The sequence below is a fragment of the Daphnia pulicaria genome, chromosome 7, assembly GCF_021234035.1.
Source record: "Daphnia pulicaria isolate SC F1-1A chromosome 7, SC_F0-13Bv2, whole genome shotgun sequence".
NCBI classification, from domain to species: Eukaryota; Metazoa; Arthropoda; class Branchiopoda; order Diplostraca; family Daphniidae; genus Daphnia; species Daphnia pulicaria.
In genome coordinates, this window is record NC_060919.1 from 3,613,639 (window position 1) to 3,624,781 (window position 11,143).

General features: G+C 39.4%; 3 protein-coding genes and 3 long non-coding RNA genes across 11 annotated transcripts in view; 2 read left to right on the top strand and 4 right to left on the bottom strand.

Annotated features, from left to right (window-relative positions):
- Nucleotides 1-11,143, bottom strand: part of LOC124349426 (glucose dehydrogenase [FAD, quinone]-like) — a 211,430-nt gene that overhangs the window by 133,507 nt on the left and 66,780 nt on the right. The gene's annotated exons all lie outside the window — the stretch shown is intronic.
- Nucleotides 1,681-4,747, top strand: LOC124350482. Its single transcript, XR_006921008.1, has 3 exons — nt 1,681-1,760; nt 1,998-2,220; nt 4,636-4,747. It is a non-coding gene; the product is annotated as an uncharacterized LOC124350482 (long non-coding RNA).
- On the bottom strand, nt 2,534-3,700 carry LOC124349978 (histone H3.v1-like). Its single transcript, XM_046800942.1, has 4 exons — nt 3,597-3,700; nt 3,355-3,504; nt 3,189-3,272; nt 2,534-3,116 (listed from the first exon to the last, which is right to left on the bottom strand). Exons 1-4 carry the CDS (start codon nt 3,600-3,602, stop codon nt 2,679-2,681), a joined length of 678 nt encoding a protein of 225 aa, XP_046656898.1. The 5' UTR covers nt 3,603-3,700; the 3' UTR covers nt 2,534-2,678.
- LOC124349735 (calcium/calmodulin-dependent protein kinase kinase 1-like) lies at nt 4,253-6,412 on the bottom strand. 2 transcript variants are annotated; one of them, XM_046800549.1, is made up of 6 exons: nt 6,357-6,412; nt 5,619-5,770; nt 5,499-5,552; nt 5,191-5,413; nt 5,007-5,120; nt 4,253-4,919 (listed from the first exon to the last, which is right to left on the bottom strand). In XM_046800549.1, exons 1-6 carry the CDS (start codon nt 6,397-6,399, stop codon nt 4,285-4,287), a joined length of 1,221 nt encoding a protein of 406 aa, XP_046656505.1. In that variant the 5' UTR covers nt 6,400-6,412; the 3' UTR covers nt 4,253-4,284. The 2 variants fall into 2 exon arrangements, with proteins under 2 accessions (XP_046656505.1, XP_046656504.1); XM_046800548.1 differs by lacking the exon at nt 6,357-6,412 and adding an exon at nt 5,858-5,982 and having other exon boundaries at nt 4,255-4,919.
- LOC124350286 lies at nt 4,827-8,952 on the top strand. Its single transcript, XR_006920660.1, has 11 exons — nt 4,827-4,945; nt 5,012-5,143; nt 5,289-5,430; nt 5,594-5,658; nt 5,821-6,435; nt 6,508-6,563; nt 6,776-6,942; nt 7,042-7,784; nt 7,848-7,987; nt 8,045-8,259; nt 8,670-8,952. It is a non-coding gene; the product is annotated as an uncharacterized LOC124350286 (long non-coding RNA).
- LOC124350483 lies at nt 10,217-11,119 on the bottom strand. Of its 4 annotated transcripts, XR_006921011.1 has the most exons (4): nt 11,086-11,119; nt 10,894-10,997; nt 10,631-10,736; nt 10,217-10,567 (listed from the first exon to the last, which is right to left on the bottom strand). It is a non-coding gene; the product is annotated as an uncharacterized LOC124350483 (long non-coding RNA). The 4 variants fall into 4 exon arrangements; XR_006921010.1 differs by lacking the exon at nt 10,631-10,736; XR_006921012.1 differs by lacking the exon at nt 10,631-10,736 and having other exon boundaries at nt 10,873-10,997.

An 11,143-nucleotide genomic window follows, 5' to 3' on the forward strand; every position in this document is an offset into this window, starting at 1 on the left:
GTATTATTATTATAAATTTTAACATTGGTGACTCCGCATGGTTCCGTAGAGGAGCAACAAAAATGTAACTAAGCGTTAATCAATTTGAATTTACAAAAGAAATGTCGGTACCATGGTCTCCTCACGCCATCCTCGCCCACTAGGAGCTCGACAGAATCATGGAATATGGCACCGTCCTCATCACAATTAAGGTGAAGACTAATCTACTGCAATCTGGCTAGGACTAGGTCACATGATTAGTAACTCCCGTGCCACTATAGGCCCCAACAGCCCGAGGAGGTTTGTTGGGACAATCGCAGATATCTATCGCAAGGTTTGAACTCTAGCCAACTGGTTAGCAATCTGTCGCTATGACAACTCAACTATCCGACTTGATAATTCCGTTATTGTTTTGTCTTTAATTTCTAGTCGATAATTTAAATTATGCTTTTCTTCGCTATCGTCCCTGTTCTACAGCAGATTCCGCTTTCAGCCTCCTCTTAACCTGGCCCCAGTATGCTCTACCTTTCATAAGTCGACCACAGAGCTCGTGAAATCGATGAAAACGTGATTACAGTTTCTGTCTTTGTTAGTATCAATCGACGACAACCAACCATTTCCTCCAATTATCGGAGCAGACAGCGGCAGTCAATAATTTTGAAACATCTAGGAATCTAATTATTGGAGATCGAAACAAAACGGGTGTTTCTCTTCCATCATAATCTTGATTACTTCGCTAGAAGATGCTCATAAATTTCTCTAACTACGTTCTATTCGGGCTAATTGATTCGTCGCATGCCAACTATCGACGCGTCCGACGTCATCAAAATCTTGTTAACGCGATATTAACTGTCTCTATTGTGAAAGGTAACACGGCAACTTGAAGGGCGTCGGACATTTCATGAATCGCAGTTATCACTAGTATAGATCCCTACCTGCTGGTGAACAAAACTGCTGAAACGAGACTGATGGTCTGATGGTGATGGTGAACAATATTATTAGCCATCAGTCGAGAACAATTTGTTGGGAAACGTTACCGTGAAAAAAAAGTAATACATTTAAATGATTTAATTATTATGAAATACGGATAAAATTCTTCATTCCGCTTTAATTATCGTATTTAAGCGATTTGGCATTTAGGGGAGGGGTCGATTTTTGATTATCGATATCTTAATTCTTAAGCCCGGCTAATTAGAATATTAGTGTCGTCTGCTCGTCTGCTTTCGGTTTGTTCTTTGTTGAGCACGTTAAAAGTTTCCAAAAAGAGGCGAAGATAACAAAGAAAATGGAACAATCTCATTTTTTGAAAACGTTCCTACGTGGTTGCTCGAAAAATAGCACAGCAAATAAAATTACGAAAATGTGGTCGTCGTTCCCACTCTGGTCGCGTCTCTTGTGTAGAATTGCCAGAATTGCCATGGTGTGAATTGCTTATCACACACTCCATGCAGAGCTATAGATCCATAGCTCTGCTCCATGCTCCATATTCCATGCTGTTTAGCAGGTAAATAAAAGATAATTTAAAAAAAATAAATAAATAAAGAATAGAAATCGAATGATTAGGCTATGAGATCTTAAATAGAAGAGTTAAGCCTGTTCCAAATTCTTGAAATGCTAGTCCTTGACAAATAGCATTTATTGTGTAACCCTTTTGTCAATGCATGGCAGTTTATTTGCACTACATAATTTGTTTCCTTTTGTGCAGATTTGACGCCTGAGCCAGCCATCCTAAACAACGGCTTGTGCTGGACCTGTCATCTGCAACAACTATCATCATTTGGGTAATGATTTTCGATACTTTTATTAACATGTGATCTGCTAGATATTCTAATGATGCATTGCATAAATTGGAACATAAGCAGTGTGCAAACATATTAAAGCAAAACATAAGCAACATGGAAACCTTTAATTGTCCTGTTTATTACCAGCTAGGTTTTATTCACTGTCTCCTTTTCAACTTTTTCTTGCTTGTTATTTCTGGCAATATTTTTCGTAACCCATTTTCTTTTTAAATTTAGATAAACAGCATCGGCATCCCTTTTGATTGGAGAAACAACCGATGTCGTCCAAATTACGGATCTCTTCGTATTCCCCTTTCTTTAAATGTCCTCGTGTACATACACCCATGTGAGTGTGGGGGTATTCACGAGGACGCCCTTTGTCCCTATTCCGCCTGGTGGATTCAATTCTTCAGAGGACGGAGCAACTGTGGATGCCTTGCCGTATTTCCCAGGCTTCAAGGTAGGACAAATTTATCACCATTCTTCCTTTTCGACTATTTTGGGGCGTTGAATATAAATCGTTAGCACTGAGTACGATTATTCCTGAGCTATGCGTTTGACTAAAACTGTTTTCTCTTGTTATTTTTGCTTATACTCAGTAAGGGTTCGTTAAATAACTCTTTGTAGAACGACTAGAGATCAGGCCCCATATTTGAACTTCAATTGTCTGATTTAACACTTCAAGCGAAGTGCGACATGAATTTATATGACAAAGAGGTACCTGCCACCACACCGGCACCTCCTCATTGGGCAATATGCAGCAATACGTTACGTCTGGATAAAATTCTTTATTGTTAGCAAAACTGATATCTCTTTCATATAGTAGGAATATTACAATTTCAATAAGTAGCACAAGATTAGTATGGCCGTAGGAAATTTAGCGTTCAAATGAAAAAAGATGTGTAGACTTTTTCTTCGTTAAAATGAACTCAAGTAATTACGCTGGCGCAGCCAATAAGGCAAGAATTTATCTTTTGCTTCGTAAACCGGAACGGCGGTGGTAGATGGAGTTTGGTAGGTCGGAGTAGAGACAACCACAACGGGGATGGACGTTGTGCTGTACTCGGGCTCCTTGTAAACCGAGGTAATAACGTGAGTGCTGGCAGTTGTGTGCTCATGCTCATATTCAGCACCAACGGCCGAAGTAGTGTTTACATTTCCATCACCGTAATCCTCATTGTTTTGGCCATCGGTAGATTCTGATTCACTTTTGGTCTCAGTATCCTCTTCGTCAGACTCTTCGTCAGACTCTTCTTCTTCTTCTATTACTACTTCTTCTTCTTCTTCTACTACTACTTCTTCTTCTTCTACTACTACTACTTCTTCTTCTTCTTCATTTGCACCGGCTTCAGTAGTCTGAAAATATGGCATGCGAAAAAGAATGACACGTTAAATTACTGTTAGATTTCTCGATTTGTTTGTAGTTACTTCGTAGGCTTCTGGTTCAGTGACGGGCGAAACGTTATCAACCTCAGAATAAATTAGGACGGGGGTAATCGGCGTGGAATAAACCTACGATTCATGAGAATTGGTTAATAGGATCTTATTTGTATTTATTAGACGAGAGTATGTAGTCTTGAAATGTTTATCGAACCGTTTCGGTGTTAACCGAGTTAACTGGTGTGAGATAATTGGGTGCAGAGTTGGCTGAGTCGGAGTAAGTCAATGAACCAAAGTTAACTGGCGCTTTATTATTATTATAGGACGCGGCAGATACAGCCAACAAAGCAGCGAGGATAACGAACTGAAATTACCAATTTAATAGTTAGACGACGTAATGCAATTGCGTTTTTTCGGTTATACGACTGTATAGGAATTAATTCTATTTAATTTTACCTTCATACTGGAAAATAAGAACTGCGAGTTGGTGAAGATAGTTCAATCGGTTTGACTGTGCATTTGACAGTGACTGTGCCGGCTTTTATACAGAGCCACCCATTTTAGTGGGGGGTTCGTTTATTCGATAAAAGAATATTTCACATTCGAAATGAGATATTTGAGAAAGCGCAATGGTTCTCGTTGTATGACGGGAACCAGTTTGACTTCAGTTGCCCAATAATTCCAAAAGTTCTCCTAAATCGGTGCTTTCAATCTCAGCTCGTCAACGGCAACTGGAGCACCTGGTGAATGGAAGTCGGAACCAGTAAAAGTCACATGGGTGTAAGGGTGAAAGTGTCATTTATGTTGAGCCACATAAATTAGACTGTTGTGGAGGGTGGGTAAAAGAATCTCAAAATTCGTGACTGTTTGCGCAATTGCAACTTATATTCCAGCTTGTGCTAGTTATGTGTTGATTAATCGGGATCCGAAAGTATTTCTGTCATTTTTTTTAAGGTAAATTCATTGGCTGGCGTACATGCATGAAAACGATTTCTTTTTTATATTTATCTGTTAAATTTGTTTATTCCTTATAAAGAACGAATTTCAATTCTATAATAACACCGAAGCTTCTGTATGTATGTATATTTGTACGATCGATACCCACCCGGAGCAGCGGCATCTCTCTTATAGCGGCCACAATGAATTAACTGAATTTGAAAGAGGGAAGATGAAAAGAGTGTTTGAGAAACATAGTTTTCATTAGACGAGTCAGCGAACTGAGGTACGGGATGGAAGGAATGGAGAAAACTGGTGGATACAGCGGAGATTCGTCGATAACAATATTATCAAAACAATCGATGTTGCAACTGTTTTCCTCTTCTTGAAACAGCCAGGTCCCGTCACAAGTCACCCACGAATGCTCTTTCATCTCTGACACGGTAATCCTTCGACTCGGATCTTTGTCCAGCATGTGCTTAAGCAAATCCCTCAGTTGGGCAGAGGTGTTAAATTCGTCCGGAAATCTTAATTCTTGATGTTGAATTAATTTTTGCAGGGCCGAGATGTTGGTGTCGCTGAAGGGCAGAGCTCCGTAGACGAGAAAATAGAGAGTGACCCCCATGGCCCAAACATCCGCTGCCTTGCCGTGAAATCGACCCGAGCCCGCCAATGCTTCCGGAGCGTGAAAAGCCGGCGTTCCGGCCGCGGTTTCCAGCACAATGTCTTCCGCTCCATGGAACTCGCAACTGACACCGAAGTCGGCAATGCGCAACCTTCCGTCACAGCCGAGAAGCAAATTGGCTGGCTTGATGTCACGATGGACGACATGATTGCGATGCACTGATCATTTGACGAATACAAATTACGTCAGTAACTGTACACAATTTAATTTCAAAATAATTATAATGAACAAATTTGTTTTATTACGGTAGTCAATTCCTAACAACAAATCACGAAAGTGTATCCTGGCTTGATTTTCTTCCATCGGATTACCGTTCGACTCATCTGACACAACTGCTCCCAGATCAAGTAATTCAAAAGCTGGAATTTTCCAAATGAATAAGGTAATGATAATTTATGCTTAACTTTAAGTGCTTGCCAATATTACTACCCAAGTAAAGATTGTCTTGAACTGGATCGTCCAACACCTCCACTAATTTGACAATGTTAGGATTGCTCAATTTCTTAAGAACGTTGATTTCACGATAGATGCGATCCAGCGGATGAGATGTCGATCCAGTGCTTCCTTTATCAGATTTCTTTCTTTGCGGGGCTAGTCGACCGAAGAAACCGGCCCTTTTCAACATTTTCTTCTTGGAAAGGATTTTCATGGCCTTATTTTTAAAAAAAGGTGAAATTTTGATTAATTAATGTCCAGTCAGATTTTCCAATAATTTCACTTGGTGATAAAATCTTTACATAGTTTTGGTTGTCAAATTTGTTGTAAGCCAACTGGACGATTCCATAGGATCCCTAGACGATGTAGATAACTATTAGTTTTATTTTAAATCAAGGTTATCTGGAATATAGCGAACTTACCTGGCCGATAAATTCTCTTAGCGAGTATTGGTTGATTTGGGTATGTTTTTCGCTTTTATCAATTTTCACCTTCCGAATATATTTGAGACGGGGGCACGAGTTTGGGTGAATGGTCTTTGACGATTCGTCTCCCTCTGAGGTCTTGCAGCATTCTAGTGGTGTGTAAAATGTGTTACCAAATTAATTTAACTTGTTTCAATAGGTCAAAATACAGAAGAAACCAATGTAAGCAATACTACCTGATGCATAATTTGGTCGTTGCAGCATCAAGAATTTAATCAGGCCGACAATCACGAAGGCACAGGGCAAAACTAACAGGATGACCATTGGTGTTTATGTGCTGCCGAGCCACAAGAAGCTTCTCCACTGCACGCGTCTCGCAGGTGAAGTGAAGGAACTTCTTTTTGTTTTGTTTGTCGAGCAAAAGGGAACTGACGCAACAGGTTTTTTTTTAAGTAAAAAAATCCCCGCAGACACGCACCGCAGAAAATAAGGATAGTACGGACTTGGGAAGAAAAAGAGACGTAATTCGAAAATCAACCATCACAGGAGCCTCGGGCGTGAATAATCAAAACAAAGCAATAATCTATCGGCAAAAATTTGGCAAAAATTAAAAGTGTGAAAGGAATACTATATTTGGAGCAAGGGAGGAGTTATTTAACCAGTTTAAAAAATACCTTTGATTATTTAAAAATGACAATCTGTAAAAAAAAAACACGTTTGTTAAAGGAAAAGCACCTGAAGCGTTTACGTGCGTAACGAGCTGAAACACAACACGCATCTATTTAAGATAGACAATGACCTTCACAATTTCTTGGTGCGTACGTATGTTGAAATTTTCTTTGAAATCTTATTTTAATCTGGCCATGCCCATTTCCCGGAATTTCAGTCAACAACGGAAACTTGTATCAACAAATGTTTCGTCCCCGTTTAACCATCGATAAGGTGTGGTTCAGCACCACATACAAATTTTATAAGGTTTTGTTTAATGAATAACAAGTAACCGAGTCCAATGCTTCTCCTCACATCTCAATTGAAAGTTAATTTGATCATGACATTTTAAGCTATTCCATGTTGAACAATCGGAACAAAAATCCAAGAAAAATGGAAACAAAAATCGACTCTCTGTTAATGCAAATAATTTTTCCCATGCGTAGGTTGTGACGTGTGTTGCCGGAAACGGCAGAAGGAAGTGTGGAGCAATCGACCAATCGTTACTTTTCAATAATGAATTGGGCTATCAAAAATTCAAATGCGTGCACAGCTGACGTTTCCGTTTCGTGTCTTGATTAGTGCTCCGGAAGATAAGCAACGAAGACAAAAGGTTATCTACCCGTGTTTTAGTTATCCTTCCTACCGCACTTATTACCAAAAATCAAGCGCCTTGGCATTGAAAACTTAATGACTTATTCTTTAAATTCAGAAACGCCAGCAAACATTACTTAACCGAGTCGGTCGCCCACCTGAACGGCCGCACCCCAGTCGTCTACTACAGGGCAGACAGCATACGAGGCTACATACTGCGAATGCAAGCCATCGTACTCCTCATATTCGGCCCCGGCCTACCAAGCCCCGTCTTCACCAGTCTACAGGGCACATGCCAGCCACTCCTGCCTAGTGCCTATACGTCCCTCCTCGTGCTCCTACTTATGGATTTGTTCAGCACCTACATTATTAAAAATACCCGACTAAAGAACTCCAGCACGACAGTAGAACTCCACAACGCGACAATAGAACTCCAATAAATTCTTTAATTATTTTTATGATCAACAATAGAACTACATCGAATTTTAAATGTCCGACAATAGAACTCAAATGATTTTAACACTATTTTCATATCCGACGGTAGAACTCGATAGAATTTTAAATATCTCAAATGTCCGACAATCCATCCATCCTTGATTCCTAATTCCGACAATCCATCCATCCTTGATTCCTAATCCTTTCCGTACAGTCAAACATGGTAATCGTGGAAGAATCTTTTGGCTCCGTCAGTAGATGGCTAAAATCAAGTATTCAAATTGTCCCCCAGCCGCCAGATGACGCGAGTGTCTTTGAGAGGACGAAATATTCGCCATTCTGTTCCGAAACGTCAAGTGAAAAGGTATTCCGAATTCGTTACGGAATTGCGGTGTCGATCTACACTTTCAGCATTGAAATTTAATGGTAAATTCTAGTTTGGATTTCTCAAATGTAATTAATCCTAGACGTTGCTGTGTGAATTTACAGGCAATCTGGCATATAATTTCCTCTTGGCCAAATAATCCATCACGTGGACTGAAACTGCTTTCCATTTTGCCGAAATGTCGTCCGTTGTTAGCTGTACCGGTTCGGATGTACTTCTCATCTCACGCAGAAACACTACAGAGGTAGTAGAGTAATTTTGTTGATCAATTTCCCTGCAATGATGCTATAGATTTTATTAGTTGGTGTTCAGGTTGGAGATCCTGTTGGTTAACTGTTGCCGAATGTGAGAACTCAACAAATTCTTAGTTCCATGGCTGGAATCATGGCCACAGTGGTTTTGTTGCAGCCAGCTGGTGAAAGGTGTGCTCGAGTCAAGTTGAGCTGCAGCTGCTGCATGCAATTTATCGAGCTGGTGTTATCCTGAAGTGTCATTGCAGGAAGACTTTTTGAAATGGTAAGTTGATTGAATTTATTGGTTGTAACTTGGGAAGTCTTGCATCTTTTTTTTTAAAAATTCAACTGACAAGTAAACTCTGATCTGATGTAGACAATATGTGGTTCATTTCTTGCTTCCAAATAATAGTTTCCGTGAAAGATTCAGATAGCGATCAGCTTCCTTTGAGTTAACAACTTTCTTTTGATCAAACTAGAACAAAAATGTGCACTCTGATTGCAAACTTTTTCTAACACTTAAGAATTAGATGTACAGAATTCTCTTTTGATGGGATTTAATTTTTAATTAAATATTATATTAAATATCAATTAAATGGAATCTTGGAAAAATGTCTGATGTCATTTGTTTTACACAATTTATTTTGCATCTTAAGTTTGATCATGGAAAATATTATTCATTTTTCCCCATAGGACTTTGCGGAACTTAAACTATGCCTGTGCTGTTCAAGGTGAAGTGGTTTTGCAGCCTGTTTCCAGTTGAGAGATGTGATATTGCAGCTGATACAGGATTGAAGAAAAAGAACTGAAGTAGCTGTGCTGGTGTTCTCCTGAAATTGCTATTCCACAGGAGTTGCAGAAAGTGTTTGGTTCTTCATAGAAGTTAATTCAAAGAGTCTGGAGATGATCAGCCACTTCTGCCTATAACTTATGTAAAACTTCAAAGTTGTAAGAAATATACAAGTCAAGTGCTAAACATGATTTTATTTTAAGTCATAAGACACAGCAAACAAAAAACTTAAAAAGGAATTGTTTTATTGTCCCACCTCCACCCACAATTCCACCACATTTTACAATCACATACACACAGACTTACACTTAAGTTAGCCCGTTGGCTGCCACGCCATAAAATCCGTAGGTTGTTCTCTACTCTCTACGCGCCATGTCTGAAGGATCCATGACCAAGGGGGGACTTGCCATTGCTGACAAGTCCGGGCTGACACGGTGACAGGAGAAGATGGAATGCACAACCTCTAGAATCCATCACCGTATCGACAAGGGGGAAGTCCCTATGGTGCATTGCCTAACAGGCGCCTTGCGGCGAATTTTGGGGCTTGGCGACTTTCCGACCCCGTGGCATAAAAACCACGAGACCAAACAGCGCGGCCCGTGCTAAGGAGCTAGGGGAGAACAAGGGCGTGGCAGACAACGGGTTAACTAACACAAACACAGATATTAACAACAACAAATGATGATCCGCGCTGACATTTTGGAGATAACGGTAATGCTTTAGTGTCCATCTTCTCGACGTCTCCTCTGCATTACCTGAATAAAGACAAAACAATCGTTATTAAGTGAAATGCCAATAAAAATTACATAAGACAGATAGAAACAGTCAGGTTTTTAGCTCAAAGATTTAAAGATGCAATTTTTTTAACTTAAAATCAAGCTTGCAATATTGAGAACTGCACACAGAACAAAGCTCACTTGCTACTTTTCTGAAAAAATTTCCGGAAGTAAACCGGAAGTAATACAGCGCCTCAACCACGGAGCTGTCGTCAAATGAAACCACATATTCGTTATCTCCATGAAATTTGGAGACGATTGCGTGTGATTTAAACGAATTCCAAAATTTGGCCAAAATCCAGAATTTTCCTGAACTATATTTCAGGAAAATTTTCAAAACCGGAAATACGAAAACGTACAAAAAAATACATGAACTTTACCACAAATTTGACGAGGATCGCGAATTTGTGGTTCTTTTGTGCTTCGAATAAATATTTACTGAACTACTGACTGAAATCAGAAAACCGGAAGTAGAAAAAAAACACATTATTAAAAATCTAACAAGTGAGCTTTGTTGGGGAATAGCTATCGTCAGTTTTCACAAACAAATTTCCACACAACAGCTTCCGATAAATGTTTAAAGAGATTTTAAAGTAACTGAAACTGACTGTTTTGACAGCTGACAATTATCGAAAAGCCATCTAGCGTTAGAAAAAAAAAGTCTAAGTAACAATACGTTTGCGCGCAAGTAGGGCCTGATTTCGAAATTATTACAGACACAAGTAAGTATACTATTAGAATAGATAATCTACGAAAATAAGTAAATTGTCGGGTACCTGGGCATAACCCCATGGTGAGTGACTGCAGTTGTGTAACAGCGGCACGGACGCGACCACTGAAATGTTCCAACTTGTCATTGAAGTAAGACAAGTTGTATTTTGTGTACGAAGCGATGAAGCAGAAGCTGGATGAGCTTACGTCGGGAAGATAAGGATGGAGCAGAACGTTGGTCATGGACAAAAGCCAGCGTTGGCACAAGAATATCTGTGCCAGGAACACACGATTCCACAAAGAAACTGCGTGCTCTGTAAAAAAAAAGTTTTACATTAATGACAATATTAAAATGAATAAAGCATATCAATTTTTACCTTTTCTAAGAAGCACAATGATAAGTTCATGATGACAAAACCATATAAAATGGAATTCACAGCAACCAACAGCATTACTCCATATGTTGAGATAAATTTCCTGATGCTAAAGAAAGTGTCATGAAGTATTGCAGTAGCGTGGTGATAGGTGGTTCACTTCACACTCTTCATGTCACTGAAACTCTAAGTGGAAATGGGACCAGGACATTCTCTATGTTATTAACAAATTTACACAAATTTACCAATAAAAAATAAAACTCTACCTATCACTTAGCTGGGTTGCCTTCTAAACCAAAGTAAAAACAGCCATAACAACCAACACGCTGTTGCAGGGTACACACCAAAATTGCGAGATTCAGAAAAGATCCTAAGGTTCATAAGCAAGAATACCTATGTTATATGAAAATCTGAATTGTAATGGTCTGGTGATTGATACAGAAGTAATGGGGAAATACCTTATCTCGGCACATTTATATTCCACTATATGTGCTCTTCAAACATGAGTTTAAGTCT